This window comes from Canis aureus, chromosome 12, assembly GCF_053574225.1.
Source record: "Canis aureus isolate CA01 chromosome 12, VMU_Caureus_v.1.0, whole genome shotgun sequence".
Taxonomy (NCBI): Eukaryota; Metazoa; Chordata; class Mammalia; order Carnivora; family Canidae; genus Canis; species Canis aureus.
Window position 1 is genome coordinate 26780681 of NC_135622.1, and position 25321 is coordinate 26806001.

Here is a 25321-nt window from a genome sequence, read left to right on the forward strand (position 1 = left end):
TAATTGCTTTTAGTGTAAATGCATCTAGAGAAAAGTTATCTGTGAGAAACCATATGGACAAGAAGACCACCCCCTCAAAATCACAGATGTCTGTTTCTCAGTCTGCTACTGGAAGGCAGAGGGCAGGGTAGGTAGCTCGTTTGTGAAGTTCTCACAATCCTCCTGACCTCCAGACCAGCACTCACTTCAAGACTGTGGCCTCCCAGGAAGGTGGAACCTGAAACCTGGAAGATGGGCCTGTGCTTTCTTTCCCCTGGCACCGTGTCAGGAGGCATGCGTAGGAAGCTGAGGAAAGAGCTACAGGGGGCCTGCACTGGGCAGAGAGAGCCACATGGTGCCAAGTGTCCCAGCCATTTCTTTTTGTTTAAATGAAAGCAGAAAGCCCCCATCCTTTAGGACACTTCCAGGGTTTGAGACTTCTGTTTTTAGCATTAGGATTGTTCAACCATCTTTTCTCCATTTTTGCCAAATATTTATTGCAGTGATGGGTACGTGTCTTTCCCTCCTCCTCTAGCCACTTCCGGAGGGCTGCAGCTGTGCCAGACATACCGGACGTTCTCCCAATCCAACCGCACAGCTGTCATCAGGCACCAAGCTTTATGCTTGATTTGTTGGGATGATGAGAAGGTGTACACCTGCTCCCCGGGCCTTGGCTATTAAGAAGGCTGATCTGCAGCACAGGACTGGCTCATCTGCGGCTTGACAATGATGAGTGATATTAAGTACAAAGTGCTAGAGGGAGAGGCAAAGTGTGGAGGCAGGGAGCTCAGAAGAGTGCTAGAAAAGCAACAATTGGAAGGGAGGGGTAGGGTGTGGAGTCAGGAAAAAGGGTTTTTGTGTGTTTTTTAAAAAGGTTTTGGGCAGCCCCGGTGGCTCAGCAGTTTAGTGCTGCCCAGGGTGTGATCCTGGAGACCTGGGATCGAGTCCCACATCGGGCTCCCTGCATGGAGCCTGCTTCTCCCTCTGCCTGTGTCTGCTTCTCTCTCTCCTCTCTGTGTATCCTCATGAATAAATAAATAAAATCTAAAAATAAATAAATAAATAAATAAATAAAAAAGGTTTTATTTATTTAATTCATGAGAGACACACAGAGAGAGAGGCAGAGAGACCTACGTAGAGGGAGAAGCAGACTCCTTAAGGGGAGCCCAATGTGGGACTTGGTCCCAGGACTCTGAGATCACACCCTAAGCCGAAGGCAGATACTCAACTGCTGAGCCACCCAGGCGTCCCTGGAAAAAGGGTTCTGAGTGAGAATGCAGGAGACTTTGTCCTGGCTACACTGAGGACTTACTAGGTCCTGCTGGCCCAGCCCCTGAACTCCCCATGCCTGCTTTCCCACACAGAATTAAAATGAGGGCAGCCAGGGTGGCTCAGCAGTTTAGTGCTGCCTTCCGCCCAGGGGGTGATCCCGGGTCCCACGTCGGGCTTCCTCCATGGGGCCTGCTTCTCCCTCTGCCTATGTCTCTGCCTCTCTCTCTGTGTCTCTCATGAATAAATAAATAATATCTTTAAAAAAAATTAAAATGAAAGTAGGCCTGGAGTGCCTGAATCGCTCGGTTGGCTAAGCAGCTGATTCTTGGTTTCGGCTCAGGTCATGATCTCAGGGTCCGGGCATCAAGTCCTGGATTAGGCTCCAGGCTCAGTGGGGAGTCTGCTTGAGATTCTCTCTCCCCCTCTCCCTCTGCCCCTCCCCCTGCTCATATTCTCACTCTCTAAAATCAATCTTTTTAAAAAAGGCTTGGTTTTGTCATAAATGAAAGGAGTCCAGTGACTTGAAACAGACTTTGGGAAAGAGCAGAGAAGACCTGCTTGGAATAGATTAGGTAAACTTTTCTTGAAAGTAGGGTTATGGGGCACCTGCCTGGCTCAGTCTGTTAAGTGTCTGCCTTCAGATCAGCTCATGATCCCGGGGTCCTGGGACTGAGTCCTGAATCATGCTCCCTGCTCAGTGGGAGCCTGCTTCTTCCTCTCCCTCTGCTATTCCCTCTCTCAAATAAATAATAAAATCTTAGGGAAAAAAAAAAAAGAAAATAGGGTTATGACCCTCCTAGACCTATGATTCCATTTTATAAATTTGAAAAGAGACCACTTGGGGCTAATTCCCCAAAATAAGAGTCAACTATAAATAATTTTTTAAAGTTTTATTAAATCATTTAGACTTGAAAGAAGTCACAATACTTAACACACTTAAGTGCGTCTGTACACCACCAACCCAAATGGATTGAGTTCAGAATTTTTATAAATAAAAAATAAACATATTTACAGTGAAAAATAAAAACATGTTAGCAAGTTAGATGATGAAACTGTTACCTATAATCAGTTTTGGGAAAGTATCAACCTACAGGATTACACATAAAACATTTAAGATTTCAGTAGGTTTTTTAAAAGTCCATAATTGAAGAAGTTAGTTGTAATATATGATTCATATCTTACTACAGCTTTTTACTTCCCCAAACCAGAACTTTTGGCCAATTTACACAAAAAGCTTCATTTTCCCTTTATTGGAGGTAAAAGTACAAAAAGCTCTTAAACTCTCCCTAGAACCATCTAAGGAATAAAGCTATGTAATGCTACAAATATCACTATAAAACTAGCTATGGACATAAACCATTATACAATTTGTGCTACTTGTCCTCCAAAATAGTGCAGGTTCCTCATTTACACACCAGGACAAAAATGGAGTCAGCTTTTTTGGAAATTAGTTTCAAAATCATCATCTTATCTCTAGAAAGCATATTTCTAGAACAATATAGTTACCACATGTAGAACTCTCTTCTGTACTATAAAAATATTTCCCTTTTAATTCTCTCTCTGTATTTTAGGGATTGTTTCTACCTTCCCAGGCAAAGGTGAGGGCTATAAAGCTTGGCAGCCACTTTCAAGAGACCAACGAAGAAGAAGGACCACACGTGATTTACTGATAGCCCTCTCCTGGAGTTTAGCAGTATAGAGTTGGCTCAAATTAGGTTATGCCCCCAAATCCAGTTTAAATATGACTTAGAAAAAGCAGTCCAAAGTAAAATTGAGCAAAGAACAGAATTTTCAAGTTCATAATTTTGGAAAGCCACATTCCTAAGAGGCTATTCTGTGCCACCTGATAGGGGTGCGAGCATACATTAAGGCTAGTTGCTTGGCAAAGGGCTCCGGGAGTTGCTGGACTGTCTTGAATGCTTTGTTCCCGATGAGCTCATGGAGCGAGACCTCTGTCTGAGAACTGTTTTTCCCGGAAGCTCCAAGTCTTCAAATACAGCATTTTCAATGATGTTGGTGGCTTCAGGCCGTTCCATGGGGGATGGAGAAAGCATGTCTTGAACCATCACATGCTGAAATATAAAAATCATTTTATAACAAAGGGCCAGGTTTAGACCTTGAAACAGTCTATGAAATCACGAGTCAGAGAACTTTTTCTGTAAATATATTAAGTTTGCAGGCTAGTTTCTGATGCAAGTTCTCAACTTTGCAGTTAAAATACAAAAGCAGCCACAGATAATAAGTAAACAAATGGGTACGGGTGTGTCCCAATAAAACTTTATTACAAAATTAGACAGCAGACTGCATTTGGCCTGTGGGACATAGTTTGCTCACCCCTGCTCCAAATAGACACAGCCCATTTTGTGGTAATTGTCTGTTTTCTAACATATAATAAAGGGTCTTAAATCATATCCTTGAAATACAGACATAATATGACTTTAAAAATAATTCCATCTTATAACGGCATGTGAATGTACAATTGTCTTAATAAAAATTTCAATTAAAAATAACCATGCCAGAGATCAGTACTTAATCCCTTTCCTCAATTTTTTTTGAGTCCTTCTTAATGTAATCTTATTCTTATAAGCCACCTTGGAGGGATGGTGGTTCAGTGGTTTAGCGCCTGCCTTCAGCCCAGGGCGTGATCTTAGGGTCCCAGAATCGAGTTCCACATCGGGCTCCCTGCATGGAGCCTGCTTCTCCCTCTGCCTGTGCCTCTGCCTCTCTCTCTATGTCTCTCATGAATAAATGAATAAAATCTTTTTTTTTTTTTTTAAAGATTTTTATTTGTTTATATGAGAGACACACAGGGAGAGAGAGGCAGAGACACAGGCAGACGGAGAAGCAGGCTCCATGCAGGGAGCCCCATGTGGGACTCCATCCTGGTATCCAGGATCATGCCCTGGGCTGAAGGCAGGCGCTAAACTGCTGAGCCACCCAGGCTGCCCTAAATGAATAAAATCTTAAAAAAAAAAAAAAAAAAAAAAAGCCACCTTGGAAATTGATTCTTTGACTTTGAAAATATTTAACAAAATAAATTTTAGTAAAACATATTTCATCTTAGCTTAGTGTATCTTTATAAAGTCTCTTTTTAAAATATTTTATTTTATTTTATCTTTCAATGCAATCCTTCATTATGCTTACAATACTGACAGGTAAATTTAGATTTTTCCTAATTTGATAATTAACAGATAGTTTAATTTACTTCAATTTAATTATTTAAGAAAATTCAAGATATATCAATGTGTAAATTTTTAAATGATGTGTTTGTGGACCAAACATAGTACGGGATGAAAATAACAAAGGCAGCACAAAACAAACTTCAAAGATTCATTACACACAATTTTCACCATTAGGACCAGTTTAATTTCTACTTCCTATTCTTCTGAACCATTTTACTGTGTCACTCTGAGTGCTTGAACTCCAACACACATAATCAATGTGCCCCCCCCCCCTTTAAAGAAAGAAGCCAGTTTTTAAGTTCCCTCCCAAATTCACTAAAATAAATTAATGGCACAGTCACAGCAGCAGCTCTATTCCCTAGAGTGTGCTAGGAGTTCAGCCTTACTGAAGCGAGAGGATGCTACAGTGCACACACAGGAAATCACCCAGTGGGGAAAACAGAATCACCCAGTGGGGAAAACAGAACACCCAGCTCAAGTTCCTGTCTGTGATTTTTAATAAGTTGTATGCTCTTTGGGATCAGGTCCTTTTTCTCTCTACACCTTGGCTTCCTTGTCTGTAAAATGGAAAACTGATGAATTAATTGCTAAGAACCCTTTAGGTTCTAAATTTGATTCTCAAGAAAAGAAAAGATTATAATTATACAAACCTCACGAGGATATTTCTGAGTAAATAGTGGCGGAAATTTGAGATTTCTTACATCAGTTAAGACCTAAAAAGAGAAAAGTGTTACTTGTTTTTAAATGTTTCAATACATGTTATTTATTTAAACATATTTTTTGATGCTCTACTGGAGTGACAAAGGGGAAAGGCTGAATATTAAACAGATGGAAAACTTATCAACAGCTTTTCTTGACCTGATGATAATCTACACATTAATGCTTCCTGACCACAGATGTACATGCCATCAAATTACTGAAATCTAGGAAACAATTCATATATAATTATGTTTGAATTGTACATATCATACTGATACCTGAATTTAATGGAGAATGGACTGATTTGTGTAAAAAATAATTCATTTATGAGTACACATTTGTGACTTAAGTGGGTAACCTTTTCTATTAGTATCTAGCCTCTTTGTATATGATATGAAAGAATACATTCTTTCTTCCTCTTCTTTCTTTTTTTTTTTTAGTAATCTCTACGCCCAACATGGGGCTTGAACTCATGATCCCGAGATCAAGAGTCACCAGCCAGGTACCCCCTTCTTTTTTTTTTTTTTGAGTGAAAGAAACCCACCAAACCCAAGTCGATTGTGTTAAATTCTGAGTATAAAACTAAGCTTTTGAAATCTTACTGGAAAGTTTTCATATATATTATCACTCTCTTTATGTTCCAGAAGAGACAATATTTAAAGCATATAAATATACATAATTGAGATTCTCAAAGAGAAGATACTGAGTCCATGTAGAAAGAATGAAATGTCATAAAAAGGAACAATCTTGGACATTTAAAAACTGGATTGTCAAAATACAAAATTAGGAAATTAGAATAACAAATTAAGGAACTCTTGCAAAGAACAGTATATGAAGAGACAAACAGATGGGAGGTAGGAGAAAAAATTAGGCATTTATAGGAGTAAGTCAGGAGTTCCAGAAAAAGAAAACAGAAAAAGTGGAGAAGAACTTATCAAAAATACAAGAAATTTACTAGAACTGAAGGAGTCCCATCTTGTAACTGAAGAAACCTACCAGTTTAAAAACATTCAATAGGGCAGCCCGGGTGGCTCAGCGGTATAGCGTCGCCTTCAACCCAGGGCATGATCCTGGAGACCCGGCATCAATTCCCACGTCAGGCTCCCTGCATGGAGCCTGCTTCTCCCTCTGCCTGTGTCTCTGCCTCTCTCTCTCTCTCTCTCTCTCTCTGTGTGTGTGTGTGTGTGTGTGTCTCATGAATAAATAAATAAAATCTTAAAAAAAAAAACATAATAAATGAGAGGGAAAAAAGGATCAGTGAAAGGGCTAAATGTCATAACAGCACTGATAAAGGAAGAGGCCTAAGAGTTTCCAGAAAGGAAAATAAAACAGTTCCAAAGATCTCACGTCCAAGTGGCACCAGCTCTTCAGCAGCAGTGCTGGGACTATAAGGCAGTACCTTTAAAGTTCTGAGGGATATTATTTCCAATCTAGGATTAGAACCTGGCCAATTTATCAACAGGTTGAAGAATATAAAATATATTTTAGAAACCTGCAGATGCTAAAAATTTCTCTCTCATATGTTCTTTCTGAGGAATTTCCTGCAGAATGTGCTCTAGCAAGGGGCAACATGAACTCTAGGAAACAAGGGATCCATGCCGGGAGCAGGAAGTATGTCCTGGGAAGACAACTTATAGAAGGTCTAGAAAGTAATCACTTCACACTGGAGGACAAAAGCTTTGGCAAGAAAAGACTCCAGGAAAGGAAAAAAACAAAACAAAAAAACCCGAGATATACAAGCTATACTGAAGTATGGGGGAAAACATTTTGGACATGTGACAGAACATGCTAAAAATTACAACAAAGGTTCATAGAAAACTCAGCAATTGAGAAAAGGAGATTCTGGAAAAAAAAAAAAAAAAAAGTTGTATCAGAAAGAAAAGCAAGCCAGAGTACATTTGCTTTAGCACAGAATCATTTTCATGGTCAAGATAAATACTGACTTCATTTAACCAAATTTTTTTTACACAACTACACTTTTTAGTCATTTTTTATTGAAAAGAAAATTCACTGTTTCAGTCATTTCAAAGTGCCCTATTCAGTGATTCTTATTCTATCCACAATGTTGTATAACCACCACCACTATCTCATTACAGAACATTTTCATCACCCTGAAGAGCAGCTTATTAAGCAGCCACTCTTCATCCCCTGGCAACCACTGATATACTTTGCCTCTGTAGATTTGTATATTCTAGATATTTCATATAAATGGAATCATACAATATGTGGCCTTTTGTGAGTGGCTTCTTTCACTTAGTGTAACATTTTCAAGGTTCATCTGTGTCGTAGCATGTGCCAGTATTTCATTTCTTTTCATGGCTGAGTAATATTCCATGGCACAGGCATACCACCTTTTGTTTTTCCTTTCATCAGCTGATTGACATTTGGGTTGTTTCTACTTGCTGGTTATGAAGATGCTACTATGAACACTTGTTTGTTTATGGACCTATGTTTTCATTACTGTTGGGGAAATCCTAGGAGTAGGACTACTGAATCATGTGTGACTATGTTTGATTTTCTGAGTAACGGTTGAGTTGTTTTCCATACCAGCTGCACCATTTTACATTCCTGCTGGCAAAATATGGGACTTCCAGTTCTCTGCATCCTTGCCAACACTTATTTTCTGTTTTGTTTTGTTTATTACAGCTGTCCTAAATTCTGTAAAGTGTATCTCATTGTGGTTTTGATTTGGATTTCCCTAATGAATAATAATGTTGTATTATTACATTTGTGTATCTTCTTTGGAGAAACGTCTACTCAAAGCCTTTCCTCATTTTTTAATTGGGTTCTTTGTCTTTTTGTTGAGTCATAATAGTTCTTTGTATGCTCTGGTTTACTAGAGTTTTACCAACTATATGGCTTACAAATATTTTCTCCAATTCTGTAGGTTGTATTTTTACTTACTTTTTTTTTAAAAGGTTTTATTTATTTATTTATTCATGAGACACACACACACACAAAGGCAGAGACACAGGCAAAGGGAGAAGCAGGTTACCCTGCAGGGAGCCCAATGCGGGACTCGATCCCAGGATCACGACCTAAGCCAAAGGCAGATGGCTCAGCCACTGAGCCACCTAGATGCCCCTATTTTTCCACTTTTTTTGAGCAGAGGGGGAACTTACCCTGACTCTCTCCATCTGAGTGCCGAATGGGTACAGCAATTCAAACAGAATGAGGCCTAAAGAAAAGATGTCCACTTTATGAGAGTAGTTGTTCCCATGAATCTGAAATACCATATAAGGAAGAAATATTAGAAAAAAAAATTAACAGAGATCATACAACTGATACTTTGGCATTTGTGAATCCCAAAGCTGACCTAGTCACTCCTTGGTTTACATATAAATGTATGGGTAAAAACGTGAGGAAAAAAAACAAAAAAAAAAAAAACAAAAACGTGAGCAAAGAGTTAATAATCTCCGCAGCCTCTTTTCTTCAACTCACTACAGCAAGAGTAATTAAACTACTCAGCATTACAGAAGGAAAGCCCAGGTACTGCTCTGAGATATGCATCAGTAAAATAGGCCCCAAGAAACCTGGAGCCTTGCAATGCTAAAAAAGTTTGTGGGAGCCAGTAAAAGCTACTCAACTACCCCCGAGGTGAAGATTTTCAAAGCCAACACTATCTAAAGCAGATCTCTCATTTCTAATCATCTTAGACCTCACCCATTTTTATGAGAAAATCTTCATTACTCCAAACCACTAATCAACTGCGGTTAGCCCTCATTACGGCACTTAATTATGGACTACTTTGCATTCTTAGTTGTATTTTACGTGTGCATATTTCTTATTGTTCACAACTAGATTATAAAGTCCTGGAGGGAAGGAACTGCCTCTTTTTTGTTCCATCATCCGGCACTGGGCTAAGTATAGAGAAGGCCCTCAATAAAAACTTATTTGTTAAAATGAACAGACGAATTACAGCCCAACTACTCTATTAAACAAAGCCTCATTCAAATTAAAAGTGACCTCCTGGGACTTAGAAGAACGCTTTTATTTGTGAAAATTACCCTAGGCACAGAACTTCATATTTGGCAAACTTTAGAAGAAGGGCTTCACTTTGAAACTGCTCCATAGAGGCATTTCTTTTCTTTTCTTTTTAAGGATTTTATTTACTTATTCATGACAGACCCAGAGAGAGAGAAAGAAACTTAAGCAGAGGGAGAAGCAGGCTCCATGCAGGGAGCCTGATGTGGGACTAGGTCCCTGGACTCTAGGATCATGCCCTGAGCGAAGGCAGACACTCAACCACTGAGCCACCTAGGCGTCCCCATAGAAGCATTTCTTAATGAGGGGACTCCAAGCCCTCCACCACCTCCTGTCTACACTGCAGTTGACATTCATCAACCTGGCTCCTTCCACCAGCCAGCCCACCTCTGCGTGCAGGGCGTATTAGATGGAAAGTTTCAATGAAAGTTTCAATGACTCCATCAGTGGCATAACCTTCCCCGTTTCCCCTTACCTTTATCTTATCCTTGGGGTTTGGGAAGTGTTCAAAGACAGTATGTTCAAAAAGAGAGCTTACAGAGGTGCTGTGATAAGAACACACCTTCTACACTATTTGGAAAATATAAACTAACACACTTTCACGAAAAGCAACTCAGAAATAAACAATGACTTCCGTTTAATAGTCCTCTTTAATCTTGTTGCCCAAAGACAGTGGAAAAGTGGACAGAGATTTGTACACTGGGATAGTTACACGGCAAAATCTTTAAGTAACTAAAATGTCCAAAATGTTGAATGAATTGTTTACCAGAATACTATAAACTATTCTCTAAAAACATTTAATAATGTAGGAAATGCTTGATTTTAATATTTTATCCAAAATTTTAGGGGATCCCTGGGTGGCGCAGCGGTTTGGCGCCTGCCTTTGGCCCAGGGCGCGATCCTGGAGACCCGGGATCGAGTCCCACGTCGGGCTCCCGGTGCATGGAGCCTGCTTCTCCCTCTGCCTGTGTCTCTGCCCCTCTCTCTCTCTCTCTCTCTCTCTCTGTGTGACTATCATAAATAAATAAAAAATTAAAAAAAAAAAAATTTCAAAAAAAAAAAAAAAAAAAACAAAATTTTATGGATGAGAATTCCAATTTTGTTTTCCAAAATAAGATATGTATAAATACATGTTGTAAGGCATGTGTGTGTGTGTGCACACACACATATATGGAAATATAACCACTGTTAATGTTTTAGAGATTTTTTTAGTAAGTGATTTTTATTTTTTCCTTACACATTCCTGTATTCCCTCTATAGAGAATAGATTCATATATAATGAAGGGGGGAAAAGTATTATTAAATACACTTAGAAAAAAAAATGTAGTTTCATGAATACAAAGTAGTCTTTACAAAATTTCTAAAAAATAAGGAATTAAGTTGAAAAACACAGGGGGGTAGGATATAACATACCCTCTGGAGGTTTAAATTGATTGCTTTATCACTGTACAATACTAGAATGAACTATATTTCTTGGTAATTTCAACCAAGTAAAAATTAGCTGCTCTGTGCTCATTTTCTCCTAGTAGGATAAGAAAATTAAGAGCTTTGATAAAATATATTTTAAAACAATGTTTTAGTACAGCTTCTGAAGTTTGAGTAAGACAATTCTTAACCAACTGAGCCAACCAGGCACCCTCTTGAGAGACTTTTAAAGGGACATTTTATAAAGTGACAATTTCTATATTTAAGAATGTAAAGTTTAAGAATAGAGAAGAATAAGGAAATTATTAAGAGAATTATGGCTGTCCATTTTTAACTACCGTATTTTTACTATTGTGTATTGTCTATGGCAACATTTCCTTAGCTATCCTTGTTTTTTAGTATCATCAACAACAACATAGTATCACTTATCAACATAGTACCACTTATCATGAATCTCTTCCTTTCTCAGAAATGGCAACCCTTTCCTCCAACAAACACATACCCACATGTGTGCACATGCACACATGTCAGCCGCAAGCCATGATCCAGTCAAGACAGCAGTGTGTGGGGTGGCCAAGACCACCTAGTGTTTATGTTCTTACTGACATTCACATTCATTCATCCACCAAACATTTCTGCACACCTGCTGAATTCTAGTACCACTGCAGGTGTTGGGAATAAAGTAAAACAAGAGAAAAAGCAAGGTCTCCCTTCTTCCAGAGTGTTAAAAATGCTTACTGAGTTTTGATGTACCATCATAGACAAATACCCACAATTACCTGAAAATGTTATTAAATATTCCTCTCTTTCCAACCAACTATCTGTGTGAGGTCAGATTGTCTTCATTTATTTTAGCCAAAATAACAGAGCAACAGATTAAAAACAAAAGCAGATATGAGACTCCAGCTCATTTTGTTGTTGTTTTAAGTAGACTTATACACAGTGTGGACCCCAACATAGGGCTTGTACTCATGGCCTGAGATCAAGAACTGAGCTGATAATCAGAGTCGGATGCTTAACCAACTGAGACACCCAGGCCTCCAGAGAATCTAGCTTTTTTTTTTTTTTTTATAAATTTATTTTTTATTGGAGTTCAATTTGCCAACATATAGAATAACACCCAGTGCTCATCCCCTCAAGTGCCCCCCTCAGTGCCGTCACCCAGTCACCCCCACCCCCTGCCCACCTCCCCTTCCGCCACCCCTAGTTCATTTCCCAGAGTTAGGAGTCTCTTATGTTCTGTCTCCCCCTCTGATATTTGCCACACATTTTTTCTCCTTTCCCCTTTATTCCCTTTCATTATTTTTTATATTCCCCAAATAAATGAGACCATGTAATGTTTGTCTTTCTCCAATTGACTTATTTCACTCAGCATAATTCCCTCCAGTTCCATCCATGTAGAAGCAAATGGTGGGTATTTGTCGTTTCTAATGGCTGAGTAATATTCCATTGTATACATAGACCACATCTTCTTTATCCATTCATCTTTCGATGGACACTGAGGCTCCTTCCACAGTTTGGCTATTGTGGACATTGGAATCTATCTTTTTTTAAGTCAGATATTAAAGAGATCTGCCAAAATATTTTTTTTAAAGATTTTATTTATTTATTCATGAGAAATATACAGAGAGAAAGAGAGGCAGAGACACAGGCAGAGAGAGAAGCAGGCTCCATGCAGGGAGCCCGATGTGGGACTCCATCCAGGGTCTCCAGGATCATGCCCTGGGCTGGAGGCGGCGCTAAACCGCTGAGCCACCCGGGCTGCCCAGATCTGCAAAAATCTAAATAAATGTCACTCTTCTTGCTAATTTGTTTTTGTTTTACAGAATATTTATTTTTATTTTTCATAAAAATACTTTTAAGATGTGATAGGTTTAATATTGCTAGTTTTAATAAATAACATTTTTATAAATTTCTCAATTTTATCCTCTAATATAGAAAATATCGATAGATAAAATCCAATAAGAAAAACTCTTAAAGGACGACTGGGTGGCTCAGCAATTGAGCTTCTGCCTTCAGCTCAGTACATAATTCTGGAGTTCCAGGATTGAGTCCTGCATCGGGCTCCTGCATTGAGCCTGCTTCTCCTCCTTCTGCCTATGTCTCTGCCTCTCTCTCTGTGTGTCTTTCATGAATAAATAAATAAAATCTTTTTTAAAATTAAATTAAATTAAAGAAAAAATAAAAACTCTTGGGGTTTTAATCATGTTTACAAGTATAAACAGGTACTGAGACCAAAAAGTTTGAGAACCACTGATGTAGAAGCATATATAAGCTTGTGAGTATCATTAGCTGGACTGGGCATGCTTCTCTGATGATCCCAGAATGCCCTGTTCCCACCACTCTTCCAGGCTGTGTCCTGTTCACAGTGCTTTTCCTTTGGTGACTAAGGATTCCACAAGGCAATAAATCCCAGCCCATCTATCTCTATTTTCTGCCATGGTACATTCTAGAAGTTGCTTGTGAATTACCAGAACGAGCAGCTCAGGACAGTACCTCTGGCTCTAGCTGGTTCTGAAACAAGTTTCTACACAGCTTACACAAGAAGAACTGGAGTGACATTTGGGAGAGAGGCATTCAAAGTCTTTTTCTAAATTTCTGGTTACTATCAGGTTCTTTTTTTTTTTTTTTAAGATTTTATTTATTTATTCATTAGAGACAGAGACAGAGAAAGAGAGAGAGAGAGAGAGAGAGAGAGGCAGAGACATAGGCAGAGGGAGAGGGAGAGGCAGGCTCCCCTCTGGGAGCCTGATATGGGACTTGATCCCTGAATTCCAGGATCACTCCAAGATGAAAGCAGAGCTTAACTGCTGAGCCATCCAGGTATCCCATATCAGGTTCTGATTCAGGGGTGAGCACATGTTTTATGCCTAGTGTTTTTCTTAAGCCAGCCCCAACTCAGGTTGTAGAAATTGAACCTTACCTCTGCTGCCTGTGAACACTACTACCAGTTTTCATAATTTTCAGATTTTATTTTATTGGGTATTTTAAAAAGAATGTGGATAGAGATTCATGGGGCACAACTAGCTTGCAGCCATGCTAACTAAAATCCATTTTTAATTCATTTTTTTCCCCCATTTTTAATTCAGAAGGAAAAGGAAAAACTTGCCTGTTCTGGGCTCATATACAGTTTGGTCCCCACTTGTCCTGTATGTCTGGCATACGCTGGCATTGGGGTCAGAACCGTCTGCTCTTCTTCATCCTGGTCCATTGCAGTCACTAATCCAAAGTCTCCAACCTTGACCACATCATCCACTGTAAAGAATATATTGGAAGGCTGGAAAAAAGCAGACAAAAAGTATGATTAAGTGTGTATGGAGAAGTAGAGAAAGTGAAGAGAGATTTATTTATTTATCTATTTATTTATGACTTTATTTATTTGAGAGAGAGACAGAGCATGAGCATGAGCATGAGCAGAGGGGAGGAGGCAGAGGGAGAGAGAAGCGGACTCCCTGTGGAGCAGGGAGCCCAACATAGGACTTGATCCCAGGACCCTGGAATCATGACCTGAGCCTAACACAGACCAGACACTTAACTGACTGAACTACCCAGGTGCCTGTGAAGAGAGTAATTTAAATGACTATAGAAGATAAATACAAGAAACTAGGTACTCTCAAGCATTAAACAGAGTAATATGAAAATAAAAGCAATCCTTTCGATGCTAAGCAAGTACCTCTGAGTAAGGAAAAGGGAAGGGTAGCAAAAGTAGTATTTATTGAACATCTATTTAAATTCTTAGAGGTTCACATTCTCTAGGGCCCAGTCCTCAATCTCAGTATTCTATATAATCTCCTTTGGCTAGCTTTTTATGTTTATGACTTAAGCCATGATAATAATAGTAGTAATACCAGCAAATGCATATATAGCACTGGTAATGCACCGGGAGCTGTTCTAAGCAGTTTACTACTATTAATTCATGTAATACTTTAACAACCCTATTAGTCCTCTTAGACCCTCATTTTAGGATATGAAAACTCATGCCGAGAAGTTAAGTGCCCAAGGTTTTCCTCCTAGCAAGTGGTGGAGCAGAGATTCAAATCCAAGCAGTATGGCTCCATAAGAAAAAGACTTCTGGTTTACTGCCACATGACCAGCATTCGGTACAGTCCTTACCCTATGGTAGCTAATCACTTCTATTTGATGAATGAATGAAACAGACTGACCTTTCATTTGTGTCTGAGTGGGGGAAGTAGGCTACAGAGGAGAATAAGAGCTCTTCACTAGCACCCTCTTCTAATAGGTGCTACCTCTTCTAATACCCATATGCTCCCATTTACTCCCAGACCGGTCTTGAGTTCTAAACTCTGATATGTAACTGTTTATAGGACATATCCAACCAGATGTCTCATAGGCTCCTCAAACTTCCTTCAGCACCTTCTCTAATTCCGGCTAACATAATCAAAATTCAGAGCCCTGAAAACAAGGAAAAAGGAAGCCATTTAGTTCATGAAACTGAATTGCACTGGGCTTCAAATACTGCAGGACAATTAACATTTTATTCCTGAACTTCAAAATATGATTCTACAGTGTTGACTTTGAAACAATTAAATTATTGCATATAACCAAAGTCTATAGTAATAACCTCCTGCTCTCCCACAAATGACCTTATGTGAGAGACAATGCAGACTGTGATGCCTTACATATCATGTTTCCTCCTCCTCTCTCCTACCTTCTAGTGTCAGTTGTTATTTACTAAACACTATAATAGACTTTTTTGGGGAAGAGGGGTTTCCCGGTATCTATCCCCCTATGCTTCCACCAGAAATACCATGACTTGATTTTGGGAACTCCCTTTTTCCCAAATGTGCAGCAACCCCATGGTTCAGGTGGAAGCTATTCTGAGGTTACACCCAGGGGTTATATAAATCAATCAGCAGGATTCCATCTCCTGGCCAGAAAACTGACTTAGGGATGGATATGTGTCTTGGGCTTATCAATTAGAAGGAAACTAAGGACTTCTGATCAATACTGGGGAAAAGAGATACTTTTCTCTCACACCCTATCCAACCACCTCTAAAGATTTATATAACATGTAGTCCTGAGAATTGTTGGCTGCTATCCTGGGACAGTGAAGGGAGAGCATGCCTGAAAATGGAAAAAGAAATGGCGATGGGACAGGGGCAGGTTCTGGCTGCATCACTTGATCCTAGATAAAGCTTTACCTGAATCTTGGACAGTTCAACTACATGGGCCAATAAACTTCCTTTTGGCTGCAGACAAAAAGACTATTCAGAATAAAATGATAAGAGAATATAGAATGTGTCAGGCACTGTGCTAAGGATGTAACAGCTGAACAAAACAGGAAACCAAAGGATAAATGATAGAGTTGTGATGAGAATTTAAATGAGAAATACCAGGCTCTATGAGGCCAAGATGTATTTACGGAGCTGGGAAAAGCCCAGCATGAAGCCTAGCTAGAGTGAAGAGAAGAGACTGGAAATAAGTCTGGAGAATCAGGGTGCTGGAGAGTGCCAATGACAAAAACAAAAGTGGGGATGGTCCGAAGGTTAAACATGGAACTCAAAGACATGGGTCAGAATGAACAGAATGTAGAGCTATTTAAACTGGGAATAGAGGGATCCCTGGGTGGCTCAGCAGTTTAGAGCCTGCCTTCGGCCCCTGGGGGTGATCCTGGAGTCCCGGGATCGAGTCCCACGTCGGGTTCCCTGCGTGGAGCCTGCTTCTCCCTCTGCCTATGTCTTTGCGTATCTCTCTCTCTCTCTGTGTCTCTCATGAATAAAAAAGTAAAATCCTTAAAAATAAATAAATAAACTGGGAATAGAAATTCTGGAGGTAATTTTTTTGGCACCCTAGAATTCCTTAAAAACAATGTACCTTTACAAAGGAATAAACTTTTTGATTTCTAGAAAAACTAAGGGGAAATGAATTTTCTTCCTGGAATTTTTTGGTGCACAGACAAGCATGGAAAGAAATCTTTAGACAACACTGTAGCATTTAACAAATCTTCACTAATATCTCATTAACATTATAAAATCAGCAGAAGAGTACTCATTATTAGTGACAATATAATTACATTGCCTTTCTTTTTTTTTTACATTGCTCTTCAACATAGCATCTTGTGTGTATAGTAAGTAGTAAGTACAAAAGGAATGTGTATACCACTTAATTGTTTCTCACCAAATGATAAATGTTTACTATATTCAAATAGCCAACACTCTCTCTAGTTAGGGGTATCTGGCTTCCTGGAAGTTGGTTGTCTTCTCCTTTCCAACCAAAAGAAATAATCTCTGAACTATTCATTCAGTGCAGAATAATTCCTGTCAGTCTGTTTCGAAATCACTGAAGCACAGTGATAATATATAATTCAATAACAATTACTTGGGAAAATAGGAACTAATTCTAATTCTTGTCTCCCTTTATTCTAAACTCTTAAGATATATTCAAGGATTAAAACACATACTGCCAATAGGAGTAGAAAATAACTTGTCCAAGTAGCTACTTTGGTGCCTGAAACAAAAGTTTATGGTTACATGACACAAAACTGAAAATACTTCAATAATTGAAGCTACTTCCATCAGAAAAGTACTTATATATTCACGACACATTTACTGATGATCACTCTGAGCATATGAAATACAGCAGAAATTAGCCAAGTAAGAGTTTCATATAGTTATTTCAGAAACACATATCTAGGAAATGTTGAGTATTTCATGTAAGAATCTTATATAATTTAGCATATCACATCGGTACAATATTTAATATCATACTTAATGAAAACAGAATCAAAGGCTTTAGAACTGGAAACAATAACCTGGCTATTTGCTTTCTTTCTCCATCTGGTTTCTCTCTGTCCTTCCCCAAAGCCTAAATGGTTTAGGAATAGGGGCAAAAAACCCGGAGACGTGCCCCAACTCGGAGCTGGCTAATGAAGGAAACTATGTCTCTCTTTCCACTTGGGTCCCTTTTCACCATGCTACCTTGGGGGTTTCAGGAACTTACATCAGAGTTACCCAAAGCCATAGGAAAAACAGGATAGATCTGTTCATGGTAGATTTGTCTTTCTCAGTAGGAGGACTGAGAATTCTCTTTATAGTAAAACGAACCTAAACACATAGTGGAAAAGAAAAAGAACACATGCTCTCCCTGAAATTTTTTCTTTCTTTTTCTTTTTTTTAAAAAAAAGATTTTATTTATTTATTCATGAGAGACACAGAGAGAGTGAGGCAGAGACACAGGCAGAAGGAGAAGCTCCCTACAGGGAGCCCAATGCGGGACTCAATCCTGGGACCCCCGGATCACGCCCTGAGCCAAAGGCAGACACTCAACCATGAAGCCACCCAGGCGACCTTCCCTGAAGTTTTCAAAATACAAGACTTCTTTCTCCGGCAGGTTCCTCAGGCTACTTCTCCGGGCCTCTCCTCCCCTATCTGATACCTTTCATGTCCTTTGCTCTTAAGGGCATTTCAGTTAAAAACTGACAAATCCTGAAAGTACTGTTCTCAATCACACAAAATCAGACTGAAACCCAGGGCTGATGTTCCATGAATACAGACCTTGAGATCCCTGTGCATGAGCCCTTTGCTGTGCAAAAACTCTACTGCCTCTGCGATCTGTAGGAAGATGTGCAGACACACGCTCCTCTCTCGCTCCTCTATGGTACACCGGCTGTTCATCCAGTCTTTGAGGTTTTCTTTTCTGCAGAGCTGCATCTGGATGTAAAGATATACCTTCGGGGAACTGGGCTGGAGTTTTTCTGCAGTGTTTTTGCTGAGATCTAAACTTAAAGTGGTCGGTCTTGGAGGAGAAACAGAGAAAGTAGGTTCAGAAGAAGATTTGCTACTGGAATGCTTGAAAGCAGTTTGTTTATTAGCACAATGGTTGCCAATATTCAGTCGCTTAGTTTTGAGCTCTTCTTTGCTGGATGCGTTATCACAGCCGGAATCTTCAAACACTATGGAAGAGGATGTTCTCTCCCTTGATCTTTCATAAGGAGAAGCTCCAGCAGGACAAAGTTCAGAGGAGTGCCCTTCGACATTGCCGTCCAGAGTACCATCTTCTATATCACAGTCCGTGACACAGCTGTCCTGGAGGTTGCATGCTGCATCCACTGACTCACTGGTATCTCCATGGTCTGTTCCAGAAAATTCCAGTGGAGAGAACTGGCTTTCAGAGGAACTTGTCTGGCCACAGGAAATCCCTACTGAAAAAGACCTCCTTTGTGAAGAAGGAGCTATGATTTCAATATGTTCCTTTGTAGAGAAAGGATCCATTCTGCGTATTTTAACTGATGGTGCGTCCATTGGACTAGGAGAGCTGAGTGGCCAGTCTGTGCTACAAGTGTGACAGATACAAAGGCAAGAGAGGGAATTTGTGATTAACTGATCTGAACTACAATCTTTATTCTAAAAGCTTTATCTATAAGAAAGCCAGTTATCAAATGACAAACACACAGATTAAATAAAAACTTGCTATATGAGACAAAGAACATCATGTCCCATTCATTTCTTTCAAAAAATTTAAATTGGAAAGCTTAATTTTATAGCTGAAACAGTTACCTGGGATTGTCATGCCAGAGCAGCCAGGGCCTTTGTGCAAAACACAAAGCACTGAGGGACCACCAAGGTCAGGATTCTTCAGTGGCCACAATTCTGAAGCCCTAGTCTGAATTAGGGCAGCAGCTCACAGTGCCTTGACCATGGGGCTACCTCACTTGGTCCTTCCGTGGTTTGGCTACTGACTGCATCTATAAATGTTGCCTTAACAAGTTACTTCATGTGGATGTAGGGCTATATTTGGTACTTTTAGGCAGGAATTTTACTGCCAACTATTTGGTAAACAGTCTATACATAGCTTGCTTTCTCTTTGTTTTCATTTAGTCATTTTTAAAAGAGCCTTCCTTCCTATTGCAGAGCATATGTAACATGGGAATTATCTTCATGTTGCCTAAGTTTAAGTATTTTTAACTGCCAATAGCTTTAAACTAGTTTAATAGTTTCAAAGGAGTTGTAAATTTTTAACTACTGAGAAACTAAAAATCTAAAATAAAAATGGTGACAAAAGTAGACAATATCTCTTAATGAGAAAAGCCACTGTACTGTAAATCCCTTAGTGACTTATATAATTCATAGAGCCCTATCTAAAAATTATTTTTAAAATTCATGTTCTTAAAAAATAAACTTTTCAATATTTAATTAGTGACTAGAGAACATTTTAAAAGATGATGACAGAGAATAGCATTTTTTCCTAAAACAAACAAAACTCCTCTCTAGCTACGGAAATGTATTTTATTAACAGAAGCAAAAAAACTAGCCTAAGAGAAAGTACTAGTTTTTTTTTTTTATTTTTTTATTTTTTTTATTATTTTTTTTGAAAGTACTAGTTTTTAAGTCTATGACTAGTCAAGTTACCTTTCATCTTTTAACCAAATTTCATCCATTTTTTCTTGCCACTTCTCTGGTGGTGCTTCCAACCAAGCATTGAAATATCTAACAATCCCTGGATGGTCAAGCTTGGCTAGGGCTTTAACTTCTCGCATTACCTTTTCCCGAGCCAACTCTCTGAAAGAAAGAAGACAACACTGAAGGTTGCTCTTACCTGAAAAAAGTCATCATATCTAACAGTGAGAAGTAAGAAAATAAAACTCTCTCTTGAATCTAAAAGCCACATAGTAGGTTTTGTAGTTTAAAAGATACACATGTATTTTAGGATTTTCTTTTCCTTCTAGAAAGAAGTGCTATGAACACATTGCCTCATTCAAATAAAGCTTTCTTGGGTGACTAAAAATGAATGACTATAGACCATTAAAGATTATTGCTTAATGTCTGTTAAATCTATAGGACAATGAATAGTATAAATGAAGTATTCGGAAAAGAGCTCAGGATGGCAGCTTAGGAGGACGGGGAATGACCATACTGGTATAAACATAATTGGCACATATTGCAATCCAAAAAACCTATATTAGAATGTTTGTTTTTTTAAAACAAGTCTCAAATACCGAATATCACAGGCAATGCAGTTTAATTAGAAAAGCATTTGGATTTGATTTTCTGCTTTGATAGCTTTTCTGGTAGAACTAATCTTACATTTCTAGGCCTCCCACTATCACTGAAGCAACATCATAAATACAAGTTACATCCTCCTCCCTCTCCAGGAGATGGTCAGCTACTTCCACTTTGCCCTCAGCGCTTGGCTGTTGGTCAATGCCCCCACTCTCTCAATCTAAGAATTCTTGGATTTTTGAATTCTTTAACTTCTGGGTGCCCACATTCAGTATCCAAGTCCTATCAGCTGCTCCTTTTCAATTCATTATACTCATTCCTTTCTCACCCATCCCCACTTCTCCTCACAAATGTTCTGTATCTTGGGACTAAACTTCTGGAAAAAAAAAAATCTAACATTCTTGTCTCTGACCCTTTGCTCATGTCAGCCATCCATACACACCACCTCCAGAGCTACCCTCATTTTGATCACATCATTGCTCTTCTCAAAGACCTGTCTACAAAATAAAATCTGAACTCCCTTGCTTGGCATTTAAGGCTCTGCAACTCTTCTCCTCCATTACTCCCCCATCCCTATCCTTTATTTCACCCATGTCAGAACACATATAGTGCTCTACACCACCTCCAAGTGTTTTGCCTAGAGCCTTTCTTAGGCCATTTCACATAGTCAGCCATCCCTTCCTTACACATCTGTCTACTAAGCAACAGGCTACTTTTGAATACCCAGAACAAATGTCACCACCTCCATAAAGTTTGTCTTCCTTGATTTCAGTTACATCTGTACTTTTTTCATGAGAAGCTATTTACTAATCTGTCACCAGGTCACAACCTTCCTCGCATTGTAGTTATTTGAGTATATATGCAAAAGCCTCAGAGTTTTTGGTTCTTGGGGGTAGAAGCTTTGCTTAATTTCATATCCTATGTGGTGCTTGCACATATGAATATTTAAACTACTCAAAAATTATATACCAAGGAAAATAATTAGTTCCATAGTACACAAATCCCTCCTAGTCCTGTGTCCCTAACTGTTGGACAAAATGTTTAACTACTAATTACAAGGACAATACAGCAATTAGTGCACATTTAATCAAGAATCAACAGGAGCTTCCCAAAATAGATGGAAAAGAAGGCATTATTCAAAGCCCATCATCTTAAGCATAACACTGTTCTGAGTCAGAAATGCTACTTCTAGCTCTATCCTATGGAAACAGATGTGGTCAAAAATTTATATAAAAGATGGACATGGGACTTCTGAGTGGCTCAGTGGGTTAAGCATCTGCCTTTGTCTCAGGTCATGATCCCAGGATCCTGGGATTGAGTCCCATATCAGGCTGCCTGCTCGAGGGGAACCTGCTTCTGCTTCTCCCTTGCCCTCTCCTCCTCCTTCCCCTGATTGTGCTCTCTCTCTCTGTCAAGTGAATAAACAAAACCTTTTTTTTTTTTTTTAATTTGGACACTACAAAGTTGTTTTTAACTGCAACAAATTTGAAACCCAAATGTTTAACAATAAGAAATAGTTAAAATATTTCACATGTATCAATTGGAGTGTTATCCAGCCATAAAATATTTTAAGTTTATTTTAGCATTTTAATAAAATATTCTTAAAAACATGGAAAATGCCAAGGATACAATAAAGGAAGCAACAGATACAACTGTACTGTAATGGTAAGTATGCTACTAACTAGATGAATTTATGATCAGATAAAAAATTATCAAGGGGAAAACCCTAACATGGTAACAGTGAGGATTATCGGGAAGAGAAGACACAGATAATTTTTGTTTTAATACTTTTCCCTTTTCCACAATAAACAGATTATTTTTAAATGGTGCTATGTAGTAAATATGATAGTCATCATAATTCACTGTGGAAAAGTCCTGATTAAGAATCAAAAACAAGGGCAGATTTTTTTTAAGTTGAGGCAAAGCAATCTAAAGAGATCACCCCTTTTAGGACAGCTGGTTACCTGGTGGCACTTAGAGGCTAAGATTCAGGAGGTCGGAAACTGTTTTTGGAGTATAGCAAGAAGGACATACTGCCTATGGGATGAGCAAGATGGTGCTAGGTCCAAGCCCACTAACAATGCCTTCCCTTACCTGTTGGGGAGGCGGATTCTCTTGATAGCATAATTGCAGTCATCTACTTTGTTTTTGGCTTCGAAGACTACTCCAAACCCGCCACGACCCATACACTGAACTGGTTCAAAATCTGTCAGATAGCTTAAAAAAAAAAAGGGAAAATTTAATAATTTATGATTTGCACACTCATATTAATTTAGTAGTTGGCTCAGCTGATTAAAGGATGGAGTTAGGAGGAGAGGCAATTGATCCCAATCTTCCATGGGCCAATTACCTTCACAGAGAATGAAGAACAATAATCTATACCCCTAAAAATAGCTAGTCAAGGCACTTTGGTACAAATTCACATCTCCCCAACTATAAAGCTCATGAAACTCACATCCTATTCCTACAGGGGCAACTGAATTACTGTCCTAAAGAAAACAAATGTATCTTCTGAAAAAAGAGATATCTTATGTATGATTATAGATTCTATAAAATATAAGTATCATCTTGCCTAAGATCCTAAGTGACAAATGATGAAGTTAGGACTTGAACCCAGAGCGCAGGTTCTTCATAATGCCTACAATATAGCAGGCCTTCAGTAAACATTAGCTATTATTATTATAGAGCTTCCTGTCTTTGAAAAACAATCAGTTGTACTCTTCATATTGAATAAAATTAAATCTAATTCAATTTCAGAGTACACAACACATATTCTGGTTCTCTTCTCAACGGCCTTATAGATGTATGTTTACTCACTCTACCCTACTCCTCTTGTCTTTACCTAACTCTTCCTTATTCATAATTTACAGTTCAATGAAAATGCAACCTCATTTATAATGCCTTCTGGAATCATCGCAACCAGACTGAGTCACTTAGAGTTCATGGCTTTTTTTCTTAGATGTTTGTTTTGCCCAGTATTGTCTTCTCTCAGTCCCTCCAGGATAGGCCCAGTCATTTTATTTGTCACAAAGCTGAAAATACCGCCCTGCACTCAGTTTTTCAGAGTAAATGTTGAGTGAACAATGAATGGCTTCAGTAGTGGATTACCTCGTGAGAGCTGTCACATCCCTAGTTCTCTTCCCTCTCTGCCTGCTGGTGTTGCCGGCCACTGACATATTAGTCAGCATCCTTATCAGAAGGGTATTAAAACTTCTGCCATTTCTAGTCACCTAGGTAAATTCTGCTTTGGAAAACTTGTAGCTAAAACAAACTGATTACAGTCAATTTTCAACTTGTGATAATACAGTATGAAGGCAGCTTAGATAAATTAGGTCCACACATAATCCAAGTGTCACACATTTTAGCTATAATTTTCATTTGGTTCTGTCATACCCTAGATGTTATGCAGTAAGGTTATGTATAAGAGTTCCTTGTCCCTATATCACCAAGTGCTAAGTATGATATCAAAACAAAGGGGAAATGTAGGAATAAACCATGTAATATGAAAAATGAACCACAGCACCATCCTATATCAAAAAGCATAAAAACCCCTATACTTGATAGCTGCTGATTCCCTACTTTTACGTTACCTTCAAATTATCTGAATTGCCTACTTTTTAGGTGACTCACCTCCCTCTTCTAGTTTTAAAATGACCTATTGGTGTATTTCCCTCCATTTTTCTACTTCTCATTCTAGATATAGACGAAATAAATAATGAAGTCATCTCAATATGAACTTAATTCTGAACTTCTATAACACTCTATTTTTATCCTTCTTGGGGTACATATCATTTTGAATAAATTCAAGTCACTTGAGGGTTAAGTTTATGTCATATTTACCTGGATATTCACACATTAAAAAAAAAGTTAAACAAGACCTTAGTTTAGAGGTCATTTCTTCCTTGATTCAAACAGTTGCCACCAGAAGCTGCAGCACAAATGTACTTTATGTATGACAAAACTCTTACCGTGATACATATCCAGAATTTTTTATGTCATTCCAGCTGCTGTCCTTAGCTTCTCCACTTACAGAATCATATTTACTTTCAGTTTGACACTGAGTTTCAGATTCCTTCCTTTGCTGATAAGGTGGGGGAAAAAAATCAGTTTCAAAGCTGACTTGAAATTAGCTAACAATCTTAAGCTATAAAATAACATTTAAAAAAATAAATAATATGGACAAAAATAAAAGTATTATAAGAACACAGAAGACAGCATTTCCCTTGATAATGCGAAGTGAAATGGGAGGGGTGAAAGCCAGATTGTAGCAGGCTGAGGAGTGAAGGAATATTAAGTTAGGAGAAATGAAAGGATGGGCAACAACGATTTCATGGTGAAACTTAAGTAAATGGCTTCTTGCCCCTCCATTCCCCGCACCCCGCACACACACTATTCTCCCGACACTCTGAAATATATTAGATTCTAAAAAATGTCTTACTCTGTGAGGATGAGGATGGAAAAGTCTACGGACAATAAAAGTTGTTGCTATGATACAAAACAGAATAGTTCCAACTATTTCTTTCCACCAGTGTAAGAGGAGAACAGGATCCTTTTTGCGAATGTTCTTGTTGTAATTTGGGTTATCAAGAAATCGGACTGTGATATGTGTGCTCCGTTTGCTTCTCTCCCTCTTGTAGTATGGTAGATAATAACCATTATCTTCAAAAACAAACATTAAAAGTCTTTTAAAAAAAAGATAAAGCAATACAGATCCACCTTTGTTAAAAATTATTTTCCTATCACTTCTATTACTAATTCATTTTATTAAAATTTCATCTCGTCTTTAACACTTTTCGATAGACTCATTACCCTTTTTTCTTT

The 25321-nt window shown here is 38.6% G+C and overlaps 1 protein-coding gene across 3 annotated transcripts in view; it reads right to left on the reverse strand.

Moving 5' to 3' along the window:
- Positions 1-2126: 2126 nt before the first annotated feature.
- The window catches only part of EIF2AK3 (eukaryotic translation initiation factor 2 alpha kinase 3), a 64528-nt gene continuing 41333 nt past the window's right edge, over positions 2127-25321 (reverse strand). For 2 of the 3 annotated variants that reach the window (XM_077843219.1, XM_077843220.1), the window contains 9 exons: positions 24939-25159; positions 24469-24581; positions 22595-22717; positions 19910-20059; positions 18056-18833; positions 13651-13818; positions 8255-8356; positions 5084-5146; positions 2127-3323 (listed from right to left, as the gene is read on the reverse strand). In XM_077843219.1, coding sequence (XP_077699345.1) covers positions 3123-3323; positions 5084-5146; positions 8255-8356; positions 13651-13818; positions 18056-18833; positions 19910-20059; positions 22595-22717; positions 24469-24581; positions 24939-25159 — 1919 coding nt within the window. In that variant the 3' untranslated portion in view covers positions 2127-3122. Of the gene's footprint in view, positions 3324-5083; positions 5147-8254; positions 8357-13650; positions 13819-14704; positions 14955-18055; positions 18834-19909; positions 20060-22594; positions 22718-24468; positions 24582-24938; positions 25160-25321 lie in introns of those variants that run through there. The other variant, XR_013349220.1, reaches the window with a different exon arrangement.